This window comes from Herpailurus yagouaroundi, unplaced genomic scaffold, assembly GCF_014898765.1.
Source record: "Herpailurus yagouaroundi ecotype Mexico unplaced genomic scaffold, PumYag 545, whole genome shotgun sequence".
Lineage (NCBI taxonomy): Eukaryota > Metazoa > Chordata > Mammalia > Carnivora > Felidae > Herpailurus > Herpailurus yagouaroundi.
This window is the reverse complement of record NW_024412762.1, coordinates 443100-468534: the sequence shown is the minus strand read 5'-3', so window position 1 is coordinate 468534 and position 25435 is coordinate 443100. Positions and strand designations below refer to the sequence as shown.

Sequence of the window (25435 nt, the reverse complement as noted above, 5' to 3'; positions counted from 1 at the left end):
TACTTCTCCCTCTTCCCAGCCCTTGGCAACCACTGGTCCACTCTGTCTCTGGATATTTCATATATGGAAATCATGATATGTGGCCTTTGTGAGTGGCTTCTTTCACTTTGCATGTTTTCAAGGTTTATCCATGTTGTAGCATGAATTGGTATTTTGTGTAGTACTTTCACACAAGTCTTCCAGTAGAAAAGTACAAAGGAGGGGCGTCTGGGTGGCTCAGTCGGTTAAGTGTCCGACTTCGGCTCAGGTCGCGATCTTGCGGTTCCTGAGTTCAAGCCCCGCGTCAGGCTCTGTGCTGATGGCTCAGAGTCTGGAGCCTGTTTCAGATTCTGTGTTTCCCTGTCTCTCCCCCTCCCCTGTTCATGCTCTGTCTCTCTCTGTCTCAAAAATAAATAAACGTTGGGGCGCCTGGGTGGCGCAGTCGGTTAAGCGTCCGACTTCAGCCAGGTCACGATCTCGCGGTCCGTGAGTTCGAGCCCCGCGTCAGGCTCTGGGCTGATGGCTCAGAGCCTGGAGCCTGTTCCCGATTCTGTGTCTCCCTCTCTCTCTGCCCCTCCCCTGTTCATGCTCTGTCTCTCTCTGTCCCCAAAATAAATAAATGTTGAAAAAAAAAAATTTTTTTTTAAAAATAAATAAATAAATAAATAAACGTTAAAAAAAAATTAAAAAACAAAAAAAAGTACAAAGGAAAGGATCTTTAAAAAGAAAAAAGTTGAAGCCTTTATCCCCCCCCCCCCCACCTTTTTGCCTTTGTTTCCCTTTTTAAGGCATGGGGGTAGGTGGCAGATACACTAAGGATCTGAATTTTACCCAGATTGCATAGGGCTCATTTGGCTGGGGTGGTTATTTGAATGTTGAGGTCTAAGAGCTTGAGCTGTGGTGCTGTCATGTCTCATTTACTTAGCTTTTTGAGCACTTGACATTGGGTACAAATGTATTGAAATTCTTTGCTAGAAAATGCAAGTTCTAAGTTTTATGAAAGATACTAGCTTTATTGGGTTTTATTAAATACTATTTTTGCTATTTATAAATTTCAGAAAACCCAATTTTCAAAATTAGCCAATAATCTCCTGATTTAATTACTCTTTATACTTTAGAGTTTGTCCTCCCAAGACTTACTTTAATTTTTTTTTTTTTTTTGAGAGAGAGAGAGAGAGAGAGAGAGGCAGGGTGCAAATGGGGGGAGGGGCAGAGAGAGGAAGACACAGGCCCCAGGCTCTGACCTGTCAGCACAGAGCCCAACGTGGGGCTCGAACCCATGAACTGCGAGATCATGACCTGAGCCAAAGTGGGAGGCTCAACTGACTGAGCCACCCAGGTGCCCCTCCCAAGACTTACTTTATTTTTTTTTTTAATTTTTTTAATGTTTTATTTATTTTTGACAGAAAGACAAAGCATGAGCAGGGGAGGGGCAGAGAGAGAGAGAGGGAGACACAGAATCCGAAGCAGACTCCAGGCTCTGACCTGGCAGCACAGAGCCCGACGCGGGGCTCAAACTCACAGACCGCAAGACCATGACCTGAGCCGAAGTCGGATGCTCAACCGACTAAGCCACCCAGGCGCCCCTCCCAAGACTTACTTTAAATGAATATTTACATGTGTGTGTGTAGAATGTGTGTGTGTGTGTGTGTGTGTGTATTTATATATTTATGTATTTATTTACATATACAAACCTTGTACGTGCACTCAAATATACACAAACATACATATATGCATACCTGTGTGTATACACACATTTTGCATTTAACAAATTGGGACCATCTATCTTAGTGTTTTGAAGTCATAATTTTTCCCTGGTGTTTGCAGCCGTCTTTACACATCAAATTTAGAGTTCTATCATGTCTTTTAATATCTAATAGGCTTATTTTTTATTAGAGAAACTAGGTCAACATGTGAAACTTTCATTTTAGGAACATTTAACAATTTATATCTTCTCTTTTCTCTCTCTTTCATTGCAAAATGTCTTTTCTTAGCAAAACCGTGTAGTTGGGGCAATGCAACTCTACTCTGTGGATAGGAAAGTTTCACAACCCATAGAAGGCCATGCTGCTGCTTTTGCAGAGTTCAAGAGCGAAGGGAATGCCAAGCCTGCCACCCTTTTCTGCTTTGCTGTACGTAGTCCCACAGGGGGCAAGGTAAGATCTCCACTTTCTTTTCTCCCTTAGAAAAGTGTCCTGAGTCACTGTTAAGAGTCTGTACAGTGTAAATTGGTAGTCACTTAGCCAGCGATCCAAAACCAGTTTATAATTGGGAGTGGGGAATAGTCTGCAGGTGCTTCGTATAAATGAAGGCTTTTACAGTATTTAGAACAACTCATCTATTGTACGTGTTGGTGGTTTCACAGCCAATCTTTGTAAAGTCAGTGACGTGAAGTCACCTACCAATTAATTGGTCCCTTTGCCCTAAAAATCCTCTTTGACAAAGTCTACTGAGCACGGGCTAGGCACACATGGTTTCTGCTCTCACACAGCAGTCTCATGGAGGCGACAGCTGTGAAAGAACCACTGTATGCCATCCTAACGAAAGGCACAGGTCCTATGTGGTTCTCCCTAGGTGCTGGGGTTGGGGTGGGAGCTGCAAGGAGAAGGCCATGCTCTGGGAGCAAGTTGAGTTTTATTCGGCTCGAGCGCATGGCTAGCATCCGTTTGGCAGGAGTGCCATGGGCAGAGCTGTGAGGTCTAAGAGTTCATGATGTCAGTGAGACCTGCGATTCCAGGGTTGCATCACTCACTTGGAAAGTGGCCTGAAAACATGGTCCTTATCTCAGTATACTCTTATCATACTTCCTGAACTCATTATTTTGGGTTGGTCACTAGCCCTGAAGTATTCCCCAAAGAAGAGCACTGGATCAGTATGTGGCTTCCTAGACTTCCTCATCTTGAATATGGCTAATTGTCTCTCATGTAATAAATATCATGCCCTCCTTAATTGAGAACCAATAGAAAAATAGGAGTCAGGCAAAAATATCAGCCTATTCTGTCACCTTAGACTGAGGCGTTCTACCTCGTCACAGACAGCCGGGCAGCCACAGTCACCCTTGAAAGAACAGAACCCTTCCTGGCCGAGCTGCCTGTGAAGAAGAGCACAGAACAAGCACCCCTGTAAGACAGGTGTGCCTGCTTATCTCCTGCACTCAGCTGTCAGGCAGGCTGGTCCCCTCAGGGCAGTCTTCATGGCAGAGACCCCCACAGCAGCTGTCCCAAGAGCCACCTATATTCTGTGGTTGAATCTCTCCTCCCCTGCCCTAGTGGCAGGTGGGGGTCCCTTCAGTGATTTCCTCAGCCTGTGCCCTTTGCACAGGCCTTCCTTCTAATCCAGCCCAGCTGCACTTATGGCTCTCTTGTCTCATATGGATCCCAGTTTTGTCTGCACTCCAGTTACTTGTTCCTTTCTCACAGGCAGTTACCACTTGTCCATAGTCTCGCCCTTCTCTCACCACCTCCCAAAGAAGCCTGGCTTCTTTACCCAGGCCCCCACTTCTGTTGGCAGTGCCACCATCCTTCCCAACTCTTAAGCAAGAAAGCAGAGTTCTCAAGCTCCATTCTGTTTGTGTTGCCACTGTCCAGCCTCTAGCAAGTCTCACATCTGTAGCACATGAGTCTCTTGTTACCCATATTTGGGTTAGAGAATAGGTCCTCAGACCCACTCCACCCATCAAAAAGCATTTCCCCAAACTACCATTTCTCTTAAAGTGCCTGTATGCTAGGAGTTTCAGTCTCCCTGCATCTTAACTCACAGTGGCCCCTGCTCACTTGCTACATCAGCCCTCCCCTTCTAGCCCATCTCTCTGCTTGCCTCAAGCCTCTTTGGTGTTTCCCTTCTCCCTCTCTGCTAGGCCAAATCCAAACTAAGTGTATACTCATAAGTTTCCTCTAATGGGCACCCCCTCCAACCCTCATTGTTTCACGTCTCTGATCCACCTCCACTCATGATTTTTTCCCCAGACTTGTTTCTAGCTGTGGTACCTTTTTATTAGATGAGAGGAACTTGAAGCTGTTCTGATAAAAGCAGGGACAGAACTCCTTGTCCACTGTCATTCTTTCCGATTCTCCAAGGATTTTTATGCCCCCCAGAATAACCTTAAAAAAACTCTCAGGCCTTTGGCACGATCAACTGTCTTGTGAGTTTGGCATTCAGTTACATGATCTTGTCAGTTGATGTGTGTTAGCCTGAGCTCATGTCCAGGAGAGCCCCTTGTTTCATGGGCATTCACACTAATGGCCAGAGAGGGGGCAAGTGACTCAGCCAACATGCTAGAACTAAACTTTGCTCAGGTTTCCTGGCATTGGTTTTTCCTATTGTCCTTGGTAGCGGGCAGTAGGTTAGTGAATAGCATGAGCACTCCAACCAAGAGATTTTCTTGTCTTGTTTGAATGTAACTTTTATCATTAGTCTTACAGAGCATGGACTATGGCTGTACTTAACTGTACATTAGTTAGCATTAGTCTGCCACCAATATGTTTCCTTGGATTGACCTAAATCTCTTATCTAGTTGCACATAATCGAAGTCGGACAGCCTGCAGCAGGAAACCAGCCTTTTGTAAAGAAAGCTGTGGATGTGTTTTTCCCTCCAGAGGCTCAGACTGATTTCCCAGTGGCTATGCAGGTATGAATGTGCTGCCTGCTACGTGAGTTAGAACAAATCACAGATCTTGGGTGGAGGGGAACAGCAGATAATAGGTTCCTGTGCTTCAGAAGAATCCCAAATAGATACATTAGAACACAGAGAAGATAATGTCAGTGTTCATGTTTTAACTCATGCTGCCTTAACAACAGTCTGGAAAGAGCACTCTTTTCTACAAACAGGACTTTGTCTGACACATACCGAAGTCCCAGACCTTTCCCTTTTTATTATGAAAGATTAAATGTTCACTGTAGTACAAAAATATAAAGAAGAAAACAGTCTTCTCTAGCTGAACCAATTGGCTGTAAAATATATCAAAGATTTCACTATTTACTATATTTAAAAAGTTAGATACATCTTTTCTGAACAAAATTGGAATCACATTATATATGTAAGATCATACAGTCTACACCCCCCCCCATTTTTGCTCAGTACATCATAGACATTTCTATAAGGTATGCCATTCTTTGTTAATATCTTGGGAAGTAAACATTTATTTTTAGGGATGTAGTATAATTGTAGGATAGTTTAGTTATTTGCTTTTTTCTGTTCTCAAATATTTGACAATACTTAATGATGCTTTCTTTTTTAATTTGTTAATATTTTTAAGCTAGATTTCTAGAAATAGTATGTGATCAAATGCAGTTTTTTTTTCCACAAAGTGAAATTGACCTTTTCTCTATCTTACAAAAATACATATTGTCCATTAATTTCCAATAATATCAATAAACATAATAGTAGAATTAAATATCCACTGAAATCCTACCCCACTGATAACTGTGACTGCCCCCTTTGGAAGTATCTTTGTATGCATACATTTACAAACATATATGCAAATAGAGTCTTATGAAATGGCTTGGCACTGGCCTTGGGCTTTATGACCTTTTCTCACTATGTTGCAGACCAACACCACTCCAATAAAATGCATATAATATTTTAATGTCTATATTATCTTTTCTGTAGATGTGCCCTAATTGATTTAGACAATCCCCCATTGGGTATTTATAGTGAATGCTTCTAGGAGCATTATTGTCCATATATCTTTGTGCATCAGTCCAAGGATAAACTGCCACATGTGAAATTGCTGCGTCAGGGGCATGTGTACAACCACACTGGCCAGTTCCTACTCCTGCCACCACCTCCCTGATAGCTGGACAGTGTCCAATGAGCTTCATGTCCTTCCTGTGGTTAATGTCGAGGTGGAATGAGTTTACCACTCATATGCATCTTGTTAATTACCTCTTCCTGATCTTGGCAGTTTTTCTCTTGGGGGGTCTTTATCTTACTTGTAAGAACTCTGTAGTTTTTGGATACTAATGCCTGATGTATTTCAAATAAATATTTTTTCATAGTCATAACAGAAGTTTATTTGAGTGTGTTCCACCTTTAGAAGTTTTGCATTTTTATGTGGCTTTGGTGTCATGTTTTAAAAAGAATTCTACACCCCAAGGTGAAGAAAATATTCACCATATTTTCTTCTATTACTTTCTTAGTTTTATTTGCTTTTTAAAAAATTATTTTTAATGTTTATTTTTGAGAGACAGAGACAGAGTGTGAGTGGGGTTGGAGCAGATAGTGATGGAGACACAGAATCCGGAGCAGGCTCCAGGCTCTGAGCTGTAAGCACAGAGCCCAACATGGGGTTCAAACTCACAGACTGCCAGATCATGACCTGAGCCAAAGTTGGATGCTTAACCGACTGAGCTACCCAGGAACCCCAGTTTTATTTGCTTGTTATGTAAAAATCTTTGACTCATCTGGGATTTACATTGATAAAGAACAGGATGGAGAGCCAATTCTTTACCCTCATCCTGTATCCCCATATAGCCAGCTGGTTATATTAACATGGTGATATGAAATACCTACTCATTCATGTTAAATTCTTATATGTTTGATTCTACTTCAAGATTCTCAGTTCTGTTTGTTTTTATTTCTTCCTATGCTAGTACCCCACTTTATTTTTTACTACCATACTTTGATTTTTTAAATTTTTTTAATGTTTATTTATTATTGAGAGACACAGAGAGACACTACATGAGCATGGGAGGGGCAGAGAGAGTAGGAGACACAGAATCCAAAGCAGGCTCCAGGTTCTGAGCTGTCAGCACACAGCCCAACGTGGGGCTCGAACTCACAAACTGCGAGATCATGACCTGAGCTGAAGTTGGACGCTCAACTGACTGAGCCACCCAGGCACCCCTACCATACTTTTAAAATTACTATAATTTTGAGGGGTGCCTGGATGGCTTGGTTGGCTAAGCCTCCAACTTCATCTCAGGTCATGATCTCATGGTTTGTGGGTTCAGGCCTATGTCAGGCTCTGTGCTGACAGCTCAGAGCCTGGAGCCAGCTTCAGATTCTGTGTCTCCCTCTCTCTGCCCTTCTCCCTCTCACTCTCTGTCTCTCTCTCTCAAAAGTGAATAAACATTAAAAAAAATAATAGGGTAAAATAATAAAATAAAGTAACATAATGATAGGTTTTGGGCGCCTGGCTGGCTCAGTTGCTGGCTGTGACTCTTGATCTTGCAGTGGAGATCTTTAAATTAAAAAAAATTTTTTTTGATGTTTATTTATTTTTGAGAGAGAGAGACAGAGTGTGAGCAGCAAGTGGTAGAGAGAGAGAGGAAGACACAGAATCTGAAGCAGGCTCCAGGCTCTGAGCTGTCAGCACAGAGCCCAACATGGAGCTCGAACTCATGAACCACAAGATCATGACCTGAGCTGAAGTTGGATGCTTAACCAATTGAGCCACTCAGGTGCCCCGAGATCTTTTAATTTTTAAAATAAACAAACAAATAAAATTACTGTAGGTTTCATAATAATTTTTTTTTTTTTAGAGAGAGAGAGAGAGAGAGAGAACGATAGCACAATCAGAGGAGCAAGGGGGAGCAGAGGGGCAGAGGGAGGGAGCAAGAGGGAGAGAGAAAGAGAAAGAAAGAGAGAAAGAGAATCCCAAGCAGGGGTCACACTCAGTGTGGAGCCCAGTGGGGCACTTGATCTACCGACTGCAAGAATCAAGAGTCAGATGCTTAACCAACTGAACCACCCAGGCACCCCTATAATAACTTTTTTGTTAACATTTACTTATTTTGGGGAGAGAGAGAGCGAGTGAGCAAGCGTGCAAGTGGGGGAGGGGCAGAGAGAGAGGGAGACACAGAATCCTTAGCAGGCTCCAGGCTCTGAGCTGTCAGCACAGAGCCCAATATGGGGCTTGAACTCACGAGCTGTGAGATCATGAGCTGAAGTTGGATGCCTAACCAACTGGCCACACAGGCAGCCCCCTTATAATAACTTTTTAAAGTTTATTTTGTTTTTAGTAATCTCTATACCCCACGTGGGGCTTGAACTCATGAACTAGAGCCCTGAGATCAAGAGTCACATGTTTTTCCAACTGAGCCAGCCAGGCGCCCCATACAATAATTTAATTTGGCAAGTTAATCAGTCTTTCTCCCACCCCTTCAGAATTTCTCATGTGTTAAATCTTCTGTAGGAGTTAATACAACTTGGCAAAGGTCAAAGGTTACTAAGTGGTGGTGGAGGGCAAGCTGAAATGTGAACACAGTGTATGAGGTCTTTTTCCAGAACTTTCCCCTGATTTTATGAACTTGCAGCTTCTTCTAAAAGGATTTGGTAAGGAAGTAAGGAGAGGATAGTTATACCTGAAGGATAAATGAATAGCCTAATTTATTGGACCTTTATTTGAGAAGAGTTGGCCAAAGTATTGGCTTTAAAACTATTCTCAAGTGAATAAACTGAGGGTTGATGGGGGGTGGGAGGGAGGGAAAAGTGGGTGACGGGCATTGAGGAGGGCACCTGTTGGGATGAGCACTGGATGTTGTATGAAAACCAATTTGACAATAAATTTCATATTAAAAAAATAAAATAAAAAAGATAAAACTATTCTCAAGTGGGTAGGACTTGACTGGAATCAACTTGGGATCTACATCTCAGCAGCATAATGCTCCCCACCAATAGTAAGTGATCTCTTGGGCTTAATAACTCAAGATCTTTCATCATTTGTGAGCTCTTTTGCCCTATTTGGCTTCTTTCTATCTGTTCTGTATCTTCCTATAGATTGGAGCTAAACATGGTGTTATTTACTTGATCACGAAATATGGCTATCTTCACATGTATGACCTAGAGTCTGGCGTGTGCATCTACATGAACCGTATCAGTGCTGACACGATATTTGTCACTGCTCCACATGAATCTACTTCTGGAATTATTGGTGTCAACAAAAAGGGACAGGTATGGAACTTGGAGGGTTCATCTCCCACCTTTTCCATTCACTAGGGACTAGAGCTTAACTTTTACTCCTCCAAGACAGTGGTCAAGTATAGTTACCTCCTGTTATTCAACTTATACCCATGTCTCCCTTCTACTTCTTGCCATTACTTTATATCACTCCTAACACAGGATCGATTCTGAGAAGAGAGTAGCTCCCTTACTGCATGAAGCTTCTCTCAGTGAAGCAGCAGTTCTGATACACACCAGGCCAGACACATACTGATTGGGGAGGGTTGAAAAGCAAGTACTATGCTACCTAAATTACCTCTCTCAACTAAAGTTAAATTTTTTTTAATGTTTGTTTTATTTTTGACAGAGAGAGAGAGAGAGAGAGAGACAGAGCATGAGTGGGGGAGGGGCAGAGAGAGAGGGAGATACAGAATCTGAAACAGGCTCCAGGCTCCAAGCTGTCAGCAGAGTCCAACATGGGGCTTGCATTCACAGACCGCGAGATCATGACCTGAGCCGAGGTTGGATGCTCAACTGACTGAGCCACCCAGGCACCCCTCTCAACTAAAGTTTAAAAAAACAGTTAATAGAAGAAAATCTGTGCTTTTTTTTTTATTTTTTTTTTTTATTTTTAGTGTTTATTTGAGGGAGAGAGACAGAGTGTGAGCAGGGGAGGGGCAGAGAGAGAGGGAGACACAGAATCTGAAGCAGGCTCCAGACTCTGAGCTGTCAGCACAGAGCCGGATGCGGGGCTCAAACTCACAAACCGCGAGATCATGACCTGAGCCAAAGTCAAACGCTCAACCGACCAAGCCACCCAGACGCCCTGAAAATCTGTGCTTTAAAAAAAAGAACATTTAAGAAGAAAAACTGTCGGTTCCACACCCCCAAATAGGTCATTTTGGCAGAGTGATCATCTTGAACACATCACTGGCCAATGTCCATGCAACTTTTTTTTTTTTCTCACTTGGTATTTTTATAGTCTGTTAAAATAACTACATGGAATCCCATGCTGTGTCTCTACCATGATATTCTGTTGTGTTGCCATTAGGTGTTTTGCTCCTGTACATTCTGTCACTGTTAGAGCCAACATTCTAGGCATACTCAGCCTGAGCTTTAGAATTTTGCTGATACTGCAGTACCTGAGAGCAGGATGTAGTAGTATGTGTATATGGAGCACTTTTCTAGGCTAGGCCAGTCTCACTTGTTGGGTCTTTATAGGTGCTGTCAGTTTGTGTCGAGGAAGATAACATTGTGAATTATGCAACCAGTGTGCTTCAAAATCCAGACCTTGGTCTGCGCTTGGCCATTCGTAGTAACTTGGCTGGGGCGGAGGAGTTATTCGTGAGAAAATTCACTACCCTCTTTGCACAGGGGAGCTATGCTGAAGCCGCCAAAGTAGCAGCATCTGCACCAAAGGTAATGGCCCTACAACACTGTGTACCAATCTGAGTGTGAAATAAATTATAAAAGCATTCCACTACTGATGTTGGAGTGTCTTGCTGTTTTGTTAGTTGTTTTAGCTTTAAAATTTGTGCCAATGGCATGACAACAATGAGAAATCAACAAAAAGCACAATCCTGCTGCAACAACATTTTTTTATTCTCTTCTAGTTCTCATCTACGTACATACATACATATTTCTCATGCAGCTTCTTAGCTTAGGAAATACAGAGCTGTATTATACATCAAGTAGTTGTACCCTGTTTTATTTAGTCATGTTCTGCTCTCGACTTTCTCTGCTCATCTAGAGTGTAACAGTACTGCTGAGGGCATTTTTTTCTGTTTATTTCATTAGGATAAATTGTCCAGGCCTAGATCTGCTCCTAAGTAAATAAAGGGTTTTGAGTTGCTTTTCGTTGAAACGATTTCTTCTTTCAAGGGATACTTATGAACAAACCATTTCTAGTCTTCACGCATGACTTTTGAGTATTTTGAATTAGAACATAATAATGGTAGAACTTCACTATTGCCAGGCTGATTTAAAAGCCTAATTCTCACTGCAGCATGCTAGGGAGGAAGTTTCTTCCTAGAAATCACCTGTGAGACTGAGACTCGCTGTGCTTGTGGTTTTTGCTGAAGGTGGAAGCCATTGCCTTGGTAGAGGACTTTCTGTCCCTGACAATTCTGTGTGTAATTTCCATCGGCAAATTTTTTTTTAATATTTATTTATTTTTGAGAGAGAGAGTGAGAGACTGTGGGTGAGTTGGGGAGGGGCAGAAAGAGAGGGAGACACAGAATCCGAAGCAGGCTCCAGGCTCCAAGCTGTCAGCACAGAGCCTGACATGGGGCTCAAACCCACAAACTGTGAAGTTGGCTGCTGAACCAACTGAGCCACCCAGGCACCCCAGCAATTTTTTTTTTTAATACAAGGGAGTTAAGTAAAGGGACAGCCTTTGAGTACAGCATAACAACCTACATTTCTATTTGTCATAGGGAGTCCTTCGTACCAGTGACACAGTTCGAAAGTTCCAAAGTATTCCCGCCCAGCCTGGGCAGGCCTCTCCTTTGCTCCAGTACTTTGGAATCCTCCTTGACCAGGGTCAGCTCAATAAACTTGAATCCTTAGAACTTTGCCGTCCAGTGCTTCAGCAGGGTCGCAAGCAACTCTTAGAAAAGTGGCTGAAAGAAGATAAGGTACAAACACTTATGAAATCACAGCCCTCAGCACAGTTATTAAACTAGATCACAGGTTCCTCTGGTCCTAATCTTGCCCTCTCTCTTTGGCACACCACAGCTGGAGTGTTCAGAAGAACTTGGAGATTTGGTCAAAACTGCTGACCCTACACTTGCTCTGAGTGTGTATCTTCGGGCAAATGTGCCGAGCAAGGTTATCCAGTGTTTTGCAGAAACAGGCCAATTCCAGAAAATTGTCCTCTATGCCAAAAAGGTAATACATGCCTAACCATTAGCATTTCACAGATAATTAATTTGTGGTAGGTGGTTGCTGATTCTGAAGTTTATAAAATACCCTTCCTTCTCTGGAAGTGCTTTGGTGTGAGTTGTTGGTGTTGCTGCTAGCATCTGTCATTCAGTGATAATGATTCTATTCTCTTCAGTTTTTTATTTTCCTGTCTTATTTTTACAGTCCTTCCAGTTCCCTTCCACTTGGGGATTTTCCTGTAATTTTTTTCTTTTTCTCCCTTCTCCCTCGTGCCCCTCAGCACCGTCTGTGTGTTAAATCCATGTTTTGGCAGGCTTCCACTGCAGCTTGTGCCCAAAGCTCACTGGACGACGTGCTGGGTTTAGTCAGAGCTTGCACACTGGTTTGGATGACTTCTTTATGGTCCAGGCTGTTTGTGTAGTTGATTGTGTCTCTGCATACATGGCAGCGCCTTGAAGTGGATGTTGTATTTGGCAGAGATCCTGCACATACGCATGCTAATATTGCTCCTCATTTCTTTGTAAACACAGGTTTAAAACAAAGGATGGGAGCTTTTTTTCTTAAATACTCAAGGTGTTTTGTTTATTTTTTTGATGGGTGTTCCCTTGCCTCTAGGTTGGCTATACCCCAGACTGGATCTTTTTACTGAGGAATGTGATGAGAATCAGTCCAGACCAGGGCCTGCAGTTTTCTCAAATGCTAGTGCGAGATGAGGAGCCATTGGCCAATATTGACCAGGTGAGCATGAGTTGTTTGGGATAGCTTTTTATGGCTTTGTATAATTGTCAAGAAGATGCCTTTTTATTTGTTTTTCTCTTACCAGTGTCTTCCAGTCTAAAAAATCTGATGTATTTTGTCTTCTATTCTTTTATTATTTGAATACTGTCGCTTACCTCTGTTTTGAAGTATTTTAGAGGATTCATCTGTCAGGTTGTGAGAATGTTATTTCTTTTGTGTGGTGGTTGGTGGCGGGGAGCAAGGATGTCATTTTAAAACGGTAGCCCCACTTCATTATCCTCTGCTGACTAAGGCCACCTGAACTCTCTCTGTGTACTGGTTACGGTAAGTGCTCTCCGGTCTGTAGACTTTCATCCTGTGGGTGTTCGGCTCACCTGGAGTTAGGTGAACATGAGACCATTATTTCAGCATTTCCCACTTAGTGTGTAGACATAAACACATGTCAAGTTACCTTCAGTAAACTGGGTACAATGGGCTCTGGGTAATACAGAGAGATATGTAACAAAGTTTGAAGCAAGGCAAAACCGACAGCTTGTATAGATATAAGTGCATTCATACTGGGTTGATACATAGTGGAATTTGCAGGTAGTTTGGAGATCATGTTGAAAGGGTTTGAGCCAAATTTACATAGATACCAAGGGGAAAGAAGACTCCAGATTACATCTGGTTTATATTTCATATTTCTAAAGTATTTTTAATAAAAACTTTCTCCTGTACTTTAAATATGGAAACAGTTACACAATCAGTAACTTCATTACCTATATATCACTTCTTACTAAGTCTTATTCTTTAACTTCTATTTAACTTTAATGATCGATGTCTAAGTTAGTGTTTGCAATTTCCTAACTGTGCCTGAATAATGAGAGTATAAGGGCTAGACACCAGGTATTGACTGCCTCTAGGATTTGATTAAGTAACAGATTGTTAAGATTGCTTGAATCCCTTCAAAGTACTTCCTTTGATTTACTTGAGTAAAAATGCCCTGTTGGTGAGGATGATATGGGTGATAATAATTTCACAAAATTACCTAAAAAGTAATGGCTATGAATACTTGAATTTTGATAATATGAGAAAATGCAGGACAACTGGCTGGCTCAGTCAGCAGAGCATGCGACTCCTGATCTCGGGGTTGTGAGTTTGAGCCCCACATTGGGTGTAGAGATTACTAAAAAACTAAAATAAAAACTAAAAAAAAAAAAAGAGAAAATGCAAAGGAAGGAACTAATGGTTGAATTTCTAAATGAGATTCAATTTCAGGAGCTATCTGAATAGGAAAATAAAATAGTTTCCTTTGGGTAAATATGTGGCTTTCAATCTGTTTCAGATTGTAGACGTTTTCATGGAAAACAGTTTAATTCAGCAGTGTACCTCCTTCTTGTTGGATGCCTTGAAAAATAATCGCCCAGCTGAGGGGCACCTCCAGACGCGCCTGTTGGAGATGAACCTGATTCACGCACCCCAGGCAAGTGACATTTCTAGGCTCTAACCATAGGACAGAGCGCCTGTTTTATTTCTCTGTGGGACTTGCACACCTGAACACAGTGGCTTTGGGCTGGGATGTGCTCATGCCTCAGGGGGCACTCTCTAAGACTTTCCTGCAAGAAAGTTCTAGAATCCATGGTGCAAAACTTTCATAGAGACTTTTGCACCTGGGACATCTTTTCTTTTCATTTTTCTTTTCTTCATTGTGGTAAAGTGCACATAACAAAATTTACCATTTTAGCCATTTTTTTGAAGTTTTTTAAAAATGTTTATTTATTTTGAGAGAGTGACAGAGTGAGAACGTGAGCAGGAGAGAGAATCCCAAGCAGATTCCATGCTATCAGCTCAGAGCCCAACATGGGACTTGATCCCACTAACTGTGAGATCATGACCTGAGCCAAAATCAAGAGTCAGATGCTTAACCAACTGAGCCACCCAGGGATCCCTACCATTTTAACCATTTTTAAGTGCATGATTTAGTGGCCTTAAGTACATTCACAATATTGTGCAACCATTACCACTGTATATTTCCAGAACTTTTTATAATCATGAACAGAAAATCTGTATCCATTAAACAGTAACTCCCCATTCCCTCCCTCAGCCCTTGGTAACTCCTGTTTCACTTACTGTTTCTATGAATTTGCCTATTTTAGATACTTCATATAAGCAGAATCATATGATATTTGTCCTTTTTTCTGGCTTGTTCACTTAGTATATTGTCTTCAGGATTCATCCATGTTGTGACATACATCAGAATTTCATTCCTTTTTATGTCTGAATAATATTCCATCATATGTGTATGCCACATTTTCTGTACCTGTTTATTTGTTGATGACACTGGGTTGCTTTCACCCTGTAACTGTTGCAGATAGAGCTGCTAGGAGTATTGGTGTACAGGTATCAGTTTGAGTTCCTGTGTTCAGCTCTTTGGGGCATACATCCAGAAGTGGAATTGCCAAATTATATGGTAATTCTGTATGTAACTTGTTGCAGTACCACCATACTATATTTCAAGCATTACACCATTTTATATTCCCACCACAATATATGAGTATTCCAATTCCTTCATATCCTTGCCAACACTTGTTATTTTCTGTGTATGTTTAAAAAATAATAATATCTAGGGGCACCTAGGTGGCTCAGTAGGTTTAGCATCTGACTTCAGCTCAGATCATTATCTCATGGTTCATGGGTTTGAGCCCCATGTTGGGCTCTCTGCTGACAGCTCAGAGCCTGAAGCCTGCTTTAGATTCTGTGTCTCCCTTTCTGCCCCTTCCCTGCTCATGCTCTGTCTCTCTCTCTCAAAAATAAATAAACATTAAAAAAATAATAATAATAGCTATATGGGGCACCTGGGTGGCTCAGTCAGTTAAGCATGTAACTTTGGCTCAGGTCATGATCTCGTGGCTTGAGAGTTCAAGCCCCACATCAGGCTCTCTGTTGTCAGCGCAGAGCCAGCTTCAGATCATCTGTCCCCCTCCCTCTGCCCCTCCTCCAGTCTAGCTCTTTCTCTCTCTCAAAAATAAATAAGTTGGAAAAAAATAGCTCTCCTAAATGAGTGTGAAGTGGTATCTCATTGTGGCAGTGCATTTCTTGACCTGAAAATTGGCAGGAGGGCTGTGATTTAAATCACATGTATATGCCTTTTCTTTTTTTGGTTAATTTTGGATATGTATGCAGGAAAGGAGTTTGAAAAATTCACATCAAGCTGTTAACCACAGTTGTCTGAGTGGACAGGATTGTCATTCACTTTGTTCTTTACTCACTTGTCTTCCGATTTCTTTTTGTGTATAATCATATATTGTTTTTTGATTAGGAAACAATAATTGTTAATTATATTGTTCTGTGATTTCAGGTTATTCAAATCCACAAGTTAGCTGCTGTTGTGTGGGTCATATCCCACCTCTAGGAAACAAAAGTGTTATTAATTTGCTGTTTGCTGTCCTGTTGAACTCTTATGACCAGATGATTATGTGTGATGATAGTTTTTAATAAATGAGCTTGGAAAGGGGTGCCTGGGTGGCTCAGTTGGTTAAGTGTCTGACTCTTTTTTTTTTAATGTTTTTATTTATTTTTGAAGGAGAGAGAGACAGAGCATGAGCGGGGGAGGAGCAGAGAAAGAGGGAGACATAGAATTTCAAGCAGACTCTAGGCTCTAAGCTGTCAGCACAGAGCCCAATGTGGGGCTCAAACTCACAAACTGTGAGATCATGACTTGAGCCGAAGTCAGATGCTTAACCGACTGAGCCACCCAGGCACCCCAACTGTCTGACTCTTGATTTCAGCTCAGGTTATGATCTCATGGTGAGTTCGAGCCCCCCCATTGGGCTCTCTGCTGGAGCACAAAGCTTGCTTGGGATTCCCTCTCTCCCTTCTCTCAAGATAAATAAACTTTAATTAATTATTAATTAGCAAGCTTTGAAACAGAAACTAAGCACCATTCAGGAACTGAGCAGATAGACCCTAAGAAGAGCCCAAACCCTAAAGCGGGGTAGGCTAAATGGGCACAATGCCCAAAACATTGGGGCAGTTCTCTCTGGATCTCAGAGGCTGGATGATATTTTCTTTCTTGGCCCTTCTGTGTTTTTTGAGTTCTCTAAACTGCACTATTACTATAATAAGGGGGAACCTTTTTTAGAAAAGAGGATAGTAAGGACAAGTCTTAAGGAAACAAAGGGTGGGGACATCAGATAAGCATCAGATATTACAAAACCCTGCTCTCAGCACTTGGTGTGGATTTCCTCTGCAGAGAGCCCAGAATGTACATTATCCTGGAACAACATGGTATTAGGCTAGGTCTGTGGTCACCATGTACTTGGTTTGTGCTCCATATCCTGGAAGAAATGGGAAAGAGTGTGTGTCTCATCAAGACTAGCTACTTATTAGATACTGAGAGTCAAGTTTGGTTGTTGACCCACTCATTCTTAGTCCAGAGGTTGCTTATTTAAAGATGATATTAAGCCTCATCAAAATTCTTTCCAGGAGGGTTAGTTGTTTTTCAGACATCCCCACTCACACCTAATTCTGCCTTTAACCAAGTGGAGAAATTTTGTGAACACCAGTAGGATTTATTACTTCCAGGTCTAATCGTGACTGTTGCTAGTCCAAGGATTGAGCTCATTAAAGAAGGAGGCCTTCGTAGACTCACGCCCTCACATTGACCATGACCTTGCCACAGAAAACTGTACAAATGTGATGGCTGAAAAGTCGGAACAATAGCCTGGACTGATCCCAGTAACATGCTTTAGGGCAAGGCCTCAGCCTTATTATACACATCTGACTCTGCACCTAGGAGGACAGAGCCTTGTTCGAAGAGGCCCAGGTGACTTGGAAGGATGGCTAGGGCTCTGCTCAGAGGTGGGCAAGGATCTAGACCTTTTGAAGCCCTTCTGTTTCATGAACACTGTTCTGGAGCTGTGTCATGGGGGTGTTGAGCAGCTGTTCTTAAAAAGTTATTGCCACTGTTCAGTTTTTCTTCCTGACGTCACCATTTCATAGGTTGCAGATGCCATTCTTGGAAATCAGATGTTTACCCATTATGATCGGGCCCACATCGCCCAGCTCTGTGAAAAGGCAGGCCTCCTGCAGCGTGCGCTGGAGCACTACACTGACCTGTATGACATCAAGAGGGCTGTGGTCCACACTCACCTCCTCAATCCCGAGGTATGGTGCACCCTTGGGGCACTCCTGTTGTGATTGGCACACATCTGTCATTAGGGTCACATGCTCCTGAAATTTCTTGTGTCCGTGGTTGTGGGACTATGGCATGTGTATTCCCTGTGCATGAGCCTCATCACTACTATACACAGTTTTCATTCAACCCACACACAAGCTTCACTTGCTCACCCATGCATCTGGACCCACGTTACCTCTTTCCTTCCATTTTCTACCTTTGACTTAGCCTAACAGAGAAAACCTATTAACATTGACAGCTCTAGCAGGATTGTCTGAAACTATTAGCAGAAGCTAATAGGTATTACATTTACATTTACAGAATAAGTTTTAGTATCACCTGTGGGGTTTTGCAGGGTGTGTGACAGCTTGATGACTATTAAGGTTAGTTATCCTGAGTTTACTCCCAGCTCTTACTTTTTTATCACAGTCCTTTTAAGTGAAAATTCTTTGTATTTTTGACATTCAGTGGGAAAAATTGATCCAGTTATTTTGCCAGTGTTGGAAACATCTAAGATGGTACTTAGTTGTAGATTAACTCTTCCTTGCTTCCTAGTGGCTCGTCAGCTTCTTTGGCTCCTTGTCAGTGGAGGATTCTTTGGCGTGTCTTCATGCTTTGCTGTCTGCCAGCATCAGACAGAACCTTCAGCTGTGTGTGCAGGTAGCCTCCAAGTACCATGAACAGCTGGGCACACAGTCCCTGGTGGAGCTCTTTGAATCCTTCAAGAGTTACGAAGGTAAGGGGCGCCTGGGTGGCGCAGTCGGTTAAGCGTCCGACTTCAGCCAGGTCACGATCTCGCGGTCCGTGGGTTCGAGCCCCGCGTCAGGCTCTGGGCTGATGGCTCAGAGCCTGGAGCCTGTTTCCGATTCTGTGTCTCCCTCTCTCTCTGCCCCTCCCCCATTCATGCTCTGTCTCTCTCTGTCCCAAAAATAAATAAACGTTGAAAAAAAAATTAAAAAAAAAAAAGAGTTACGAAGGTAAACTTCACACCCTCCAGCCGACTGCACCTTCTGCTCAGGTGTTGGTGTCTGCCTGCCCAACCTCACAGACTTCCTTCAAGCCAAGCCAATGTGTTGGTCAATGGCAGAAGATTTCTGCTGTCTAGTGTGTTACCCAGCTTAGGTAGCTTTTTTGGCATTTGCAAAGGAAGCATTTAGTTGGTTGGCATTGGGGTGGGGACACTTAGAATCCCCCATGTGTCCCTGGAGCCTCTGTAGAACTGAGCATCTGTCACACAGTCTGCTGTAGAGTTCACCAATAAGCCTGAGCCAGTGGCACTAGAATGCATGGTTCTGAGGGGTGGCCCCTTTGGCTTCCCCTGAGTAACAGTCCCATGGTGGCTGAGCAATGTGTGGCTGCTAGGCTGGCTGGCCTGATTGTGGTTGGCTTCCTGCCCTCTTGTAGGCATCACACCAAGAATTTGCTGGTAGGAGGATGGCTTTCCCAGATGAGGGTCTGTTGGGGACAGGCTGGGGCAGCGACAGAAGCAGAGCATTTGTCCAGTGAGGTGTTAAGCCACTGCCCGGTGCCCAGTGAGGTTGGGATGTTAGAGGAGTGAAGGCAAGAGCTGCCTTCAGGGAGCTGCCCTTGTCACAAGACACCATTGCAGGAAAGGCTGCAGCAGGAATTAGGTTGCCCTGGGCGGGGAGATGGCAATAGAGTAAGGTTAGTGGGAACTGTCTGCCTTCAGGGTTCTGGTTCCTTCCTCAGGTTATAACCGATGACCTCCTCCTCAGGGAAAGTGGTCTTCTCTGGTGTATCTTGTCCTGCTGTTGTCACCAGTACCTCCTGGCCAGCTCCTGTGACAGTTAGGAGATGGTTAGCTTCTGATGAACAGTGTTGCTCTGTGACTCACCATGCACCCCAGTCTGCAGTGGCTCCATGTGTGCCATCAGCTCAATGTCAGGGAGCAGACTCTGTTTGGAGGCTCCCATTGGAAGCCTCTGCTTTCCTGTCCCTGGCATTTATTTTTAGAGCAGCAGTCACACAGCCCTCTTAAGTTGCCTATTTGAATTATTCTTAAAGATAACCACCTAGGGTATGCCTGGCGCCCCCCCCCAGATGGATTCCATATGCACACAGTATTTCACACAAGAACATTCCTCCCAAATTTGATGGAAATCTGACCAGCTATTTGGAGGAGATGCCAAAGCAAAAGAACTTCACATAGATTTTGTAAGTTGTGAGTGGGTAATGGGTGCTGGGAGACTGAAGCACTGTTGTTGTGGGCTGGGCTGCCAAGGGCAAGTGGCCTGTGACTGTGGAGAAAGCAGGTGGATATTATGAGGGCATAAGATGGAACAGTCTCTCTTTGTAGGCCTCTTCTACTTCCTGGGCTCAATTGTGAACTTCAGCCAAGATCCAGATGTGCACTTGAAATACATTCAGGCTGCCTGTAAGACGGGACAGATCAAGGAGGTGGAGAGGATATGCCGGGAGAGTAATTGCTACAACGCAGAGCGGGTGAAGAATTTTCTGAAGGTGAGTGTGTCCTGGCATCGCCTCCTTCCTTGAGCAAACCATCAGCCAGCTGCCCAAGAGTTGGAAAGCTGGCTTTGTCTCTACCAGTGTTCCCTGGATCCTTAGTGCAGAGCTCTACTTTGGCCTAAAATTCTTATAGGAGTCCACTGCTCATTTTACAGCCCTTGAGGCTGTACTCTTAATTATCTGTTGTGTGAATAGAGGGAGTTAGTTTATCGATGCATTATGTTTCAGCAACATCCCAACTGTGCCCCTGTTAATTAGGTTGGGAAGGTCTACAGAAACAAATAAGCTACTCAGTGCTAGTGGCATAAAAAGCAAGAAGTGTATTTCTTCCTGATGCACAGATTAGGGTGGATGTAGAGGTAAGTGGGTGGCTTTCCCACCATCTTTCAAGGACTAGGCTGATGGCTATTTTGCCATCTTCAGCCTACCACCTTGAGTGTTGCCCTCTTAGTCAACTGGAAGGAAGGAAAATTCAGAGAAGCTGGTATAGGTGGTTTTTTAAAAAATGTTTTTAATGTTTATTTTTGAGACAGAGAGAGACAGAGCACGAATGGGGGAGGGTCAGAGAGAGAGGGAAACACAGAATCCAAAGCAGGCTCCAGGCTCGGAGCTGTCAGCACAGCCAGACGCGGGGCTTGAACTCACAGACCGTGAGATCATGACCTGAGCCGAAGTCCGATGCTCAACTGAGTGAGCCACCCAGGCGCCCCTGGCATAGGTGGTTTTTATGGGTGAGGCTGCAGGTGGCATGTGCCATTTCAATTCTCATTCCACTGGAGGAAACACATGGCCACTCCCAGAACTGCAAGGGTGCAAGAGAACCTGAGAAGTGTCATGTAGGTATGGCCAAATGAGGGGAGGCATTATTGTGGTGGACTGCAGGGTAGGCAGCAGCGCCCTGCACAGGCAGCCGATGTTCCATAGAGTATGGCAGCTTGTCCAGAAAGGCAGCCCTACCGGCAAGTGTTCTCAAAAGTGGTCCCCTTTCTGGTGCCTGGTCTGGGTCAGATTTATACATAATGAGTGAGCTGCTTGTCTTAACCCAAAAGATAATGGCTTTTGGACTAATTTGGAATGTTATTGCCAAATTTAGCAGAGCTCTTTTCTTCTTTAACCAAATAGTACTGTCTTTCTGTTACTTGTTTCCCAAGACAAACACCTTATCCCCAAAAGCAAATACATGTACCTTAAAACAACAGCATGTCTAGAACAAAGTCTCACCCTTGAGTCTCCTTGGGGCCACTCTGCTAACAGAAGCAGTGCCATCTCTGTGCTGATTCATGGTCCCTGCAATCTAGCTCTGTGGGGTCTTCACTGCCTGCCTTGTTCTGTGCTTTCCATTACACAGGAGGCCAAGCTCACAGACCAGCTTCCTCTCATCATCGTGTGTGATCGGTTTGACTTTGTACATGACCTCGTCCTGTACTTATACCGCAACAACCTGCAGAAGTACATCGAAATCTACATTCAGAAGGTACTGCTGAGACCATCACTGCCGGCTCCCAGGTGACACCCGGCTGCCTTTGTGCCTTGGTTGCTGGTAATAGTCTATACCTGAGAGACTGCCTCTGACCCCTGAATGTATCTGAGACTGGTGGTATCTAAGCTTGGGCTGCCATAGCAGAATACCACAGACTGGGTGGCTTAAGCAATAGATATTTATTGCTAACAATTCTAGAATATAGACATCCAAGATCAAGGTGCTGACCCTACCACCTTGGGTTGGTTCTTCCTAAGACCACTCTCCTTGGCTTACAAATGGCCAGCTTCTCACTGTGTTTTTTATATGGCCTTTTCTCTGATTAGGGCCCTACCGTTTTGACCTTACTGAACCATAATTATCTCCTTCCAGGCCATTCTTCCAATACAGTCACATTAGGGACTAGAGCTTCACAGTTTGCATTCCATCTACCACAGGAGCCCTTTCAGACAGCCACATTGTCCAAATCTTTGGGGACTTGTATCAGTGACCTGTGCCTGCAGCACTGAAGTCACCACCTTGACCATTCTAGGTCAACCCTAGCCGGATCCCTGCTGTGGTTGGAGGGCTGCTTGATGTGGATTGTTCTGAGGAAGTAATTAAAAACTTAATCATGGTGGTGAGAGGACAGTTCTCCACTGATGAGCTGGTGGCTGAAGTAGAAAAAAGAAACAGGTAAGGGATCCTAGCTCGGTATCTTCTCTTGCCCCTGGGTTCTAGTGTTTGTGGTTAAGCCTATGACTAATTTCCTGAGAGCCCTTTTCAGTTAGCCTCCAGGCCCCAAGACTGACTGTCTCTGTAGCTGGTCTTTCTTGTAACAAATCTTAGATCCAGTAGTGAGTTACTTGCTATTGGTATTGCAGATCTTTGGGAAAAACTTAACAATTGAAATCAGTTTGGAACTCAAGTCTGTTTTGGTCCCTAGAACAACCTGAGGTTAATGGAATGAGATTTTTGTTTGTTTCTAGAAGCAACCTTCACAGTTCAGGGTCTGCCCTGGAGGTTTTGAATGTTAGTTTTGAGACGCTTAAGGTGTTCTTCCTTCTTTCAAAGGCTAAAGCTGCTTCTTCCCTGGCTGGAGTCCCGGAGTCACGAAGGCTGTGAAGAGCCTGCCACTCACAATGCTCTTGCCAAGATCTACATCGACAGCAACAACAGCCCCGAGCGCTTCCTGAGAGAAAATGCTTACTATGACAGCCGCGTGGTGGGCCGCTACTGTGAGAAGCGGGACCCACATCTGGCCTGCGTTGCCTATGAGCGGGGGCAGTGTGACCTTGAGCTCATCAAGGTAGGCAGCAGATAGACTTAACTGCCAGGTTTTGCTCTGGCTTCAAATGCAGGCTCTGTGGGGGCTCATGAGGGCTTCCTCTGAGCCCCACAACTGCAGGTCATTTGTTACATTTCCATGAACAACTTGGTTTCTTTTTAATTCAGATGCCTTGTTTGCTACCTGCTTATGCCCTGTTTGTATATTGTACTTATAGGTGTGGCTGGCCCTGAGTCTGACCTGTCAGCCTTCTGCTGCAGTCCTCCTTGTTACCTAATGTCCTGAGGGCAGAATTCAACCTGTTAGCCTGACTCAGGAGGTCCTCTGTGAACTGCAACCCTGTCCTCGCCAGTCTGACTGCCTCCCCTCTTGCCTTTCTATCCTGGATGCCTCTGTCCCATTTGCCCTTGCACTACCTGCTCTTCTTTTTAGGGCAGCTTCTTACACGTGCCCTCACCAACTCTTCCCAACCTCAGAGCTCTTTCTGGCCCCTCTTTGGAACAACCCCCCAGGTCTACTTTCCTCAGTCCTGGCTTGCATCTACATGTATTCAGTTAGTTAAGTATCAAATAGTGACCTAAAACTCCAGAAATCTCATGTAGGTGTACCCAATGTTTGTTTGACTGTAAGATCCATAGGCAGTTGGTCTGTTTGCCCTGAGCATCTCAGAATATCTGACAAGAGGGTAGAAACTCAGCAACCAGGGAAGGAGAGTCAAGCATACAGAGCCAAAACTCAAGAGCAGTGCAACAGTTTCTCATCCTGCTCTGGCTTTTGACACTGGCCATGCAAGTGGCAGGCTGGGTTGACATAGCACCTGCCTCGAGGGAGCAGGTTTGTGTGAAGTTGGGACTTTAGTTTGATACCATAAGCCACATTTTGGCTGAATTTACCACCTTTTTATTAAAGCTCAGTTCAGTGACCTCTCAGGGATCTTTGCACCCATCTGTCCTATCTGGTGATACACAGTAGACATTGCCTTTTAGTAAGGCAGAATTCAGACAAGAAAAAAAATGTTCATTAAGGTCTGATGTGTCAGAAGGAGAAGTAAGATTTTAGTGCAGGCCAGAGTAGGCCTGCTCTTGGTCTCATGCCATGCATGTGTGAACAGCCCGTGGACACACACGCAGTACTCAGCCTTGTGCCTGGCATCTGGTACCCAGCCAGTCTGATTCCCACCAGGCCTTAGCAAGTGTCTCACACATTGAAATGTCCAAGTGGGGGGGCGCCTGGGTGGCGCAGTCAGTTAAGCGTCCGACTTCAGCCAGGTCACGATCTCGCGGTCCATGAGTTCGAGCCCCGCCTCAGGCTCTGGGCTGATGGCTCAGAGCCTGGAGCCTGTTTCCGATTCTGTGTCTCCCTCTCTCTCTGCCCCTTCCCCGTTCATGCTCTGTCTCTCTCTATCCCAAAAATAAATAAAAACGTTGAAAAAAAATTAAAAAAAAAAAATGTCCAAGTGGGTGTTTGGTTTCTTGGAGATGTATTAGAGCACTAAAAAAAGGGTCTCAAGTTCGATCAATGAAAGCATATTTTAAAGTTTATAGACCTTGGGATGCCTGAGTGGCTCAGTCGGTGAAGTATCCAACTCATGATTTTGGCTCAGGTCATGATCCCAGGGTTGTGAGATGAAGCCCCATGTCAGGCTCTGTGCTAAGTGTGGAGTCTGCTTAGGATTCTCTCTCTCCCTCTACCCCTCTCCCCAACTTGTGCATGTGTGCACTCTCTCTCTCCCCCTCTCCCTCTCCCTCTAAAAATAAAAAAAGAAAGTTTATAGGCCTTGAAATACTGTAGCATATATGCTGTTTTATACCAGTTCTGGGCTATTCTGATAACACTTTAGAGATGGTGACTATTTAAATTTAAATTAGCTAAAAATTAAAAACTTAGTTTCTCTTTCCTACACTGCATTCCGTAGCATAGACCTAGAACATTTTTATTGTCTCAGAAAGTTCTGGGCAGCACCACTTTAGGGCAACAGGTTGATGTTGAGAGGAGCTGCCACACACCCATACCCACTCTTAAGTTGTTGTAAACTGAGAAACTCATGTTTTGAGGTAACATATTGCTCTGAGGAGTTCATTGTCACCCCTTTGGGATGCTGCTCATCCTGTGTCAAAGTCCTATTACTCGCTTGGGTTCCAACTGACACCAAACAAGTGTCAGGGACAGAGGGAACTGACTGGAGTGGGTCCCCCACATAATTGTCCATTGGTTGGCTGTTTGCATTACACACACTAGTATGCTCATTTCAGGTTTGCAATGAGAATTCTCTGTTCAAAAGTGAGGCCCGTTACCTGGTGCGCAGGAAAGATCCAGAGCTCTGGGCTCATGTCCTTGAGGAGACCAACCCTTCCAGGCGACAGCTGATTGACCAGGTGAGGAATGGAAATGGGAGTGTATATATGCATGCATGTGTTTTGCCTTCTCATTATCATGTGGCCAAAGTGACTAGTTGTGACTTTATGTCTGAAACATCTTTAGATGCATGACCAGACAATCTTGTGAATCTTCTCTGGAGTTGTTCATTGATTAGAGTAGAGTTGGCCCTGATCTCCAAAGTGGGAA

General features: G+C 43.8%; 1 protein-coding gene across 3 annotated transcripts in view; it reads left to right on the top strand.

The window, feature by feature from the left end:
- The window catches only part of CLTCL1 (clathrin heavy chain like 1), a 104156-nt gene that overhangs the window by 38399 nt on the left and 40322 nt on the right, over nucleotides 1-25435 (top strand). For all 3 annotated transcript variants that reach the window (XM_040465115.1, XM_040465116.1, XM_040465117.1), the window contains exons 4-18: nucleotides 1974-2135; nucleotides 4493-4606; nucleotides 8699-8872; nucleotides 10082-10279; nucleotides 11296-11496; nucleotides 11597-11749; nucleotides 12359-12481; nucleotides 13806-13943; nucleotides 17462-17626; nucleotides 18192-18372; nucleotides 19954-20117; nucleotides 21472-21597; nucleotides 22136-22278; nucleotides 22657-22891; nucleotides 25123-25245. In XM_040465115.1, the coding sequence (XP_040321049.1) occupies nucleotides 1974-2135; nucleotides 4493-4606; nucleotides 8699-8872; nucleotides 10082-10279; nucleotides 11296-11496; nucleotides 11597-11749; nucleotides 12359-12481; nucleotides 13806-13943; nucleotides 17462-17626; nucleotides 18192-18372; nucleotides 19954-20117; nucleotides 21472-21597; nucleotides 22136-22278; nucleotides 22657-22891; nucleotides 25123-25245 (2400 nt within the window). The remainder of the gene's footprint in view (nucleotides 1-1973; nucleotides 2136-4492; nucleotides 4607-8698; nucleotides 8873-10081; nucleotides 10280-11295; nucleotides 11497-11596; nucleotides 11750-12358; nucleotides 12482-13805; nucleotides 13944-17461; nucleotides 17627-18191; nucleotides 18373-19953; nucleotides 20118-21471; nucleotides 21598-22135; nucleotides 22279-22656; nucleotides 22892-25122; nucleotides 25246-25435) is intronic.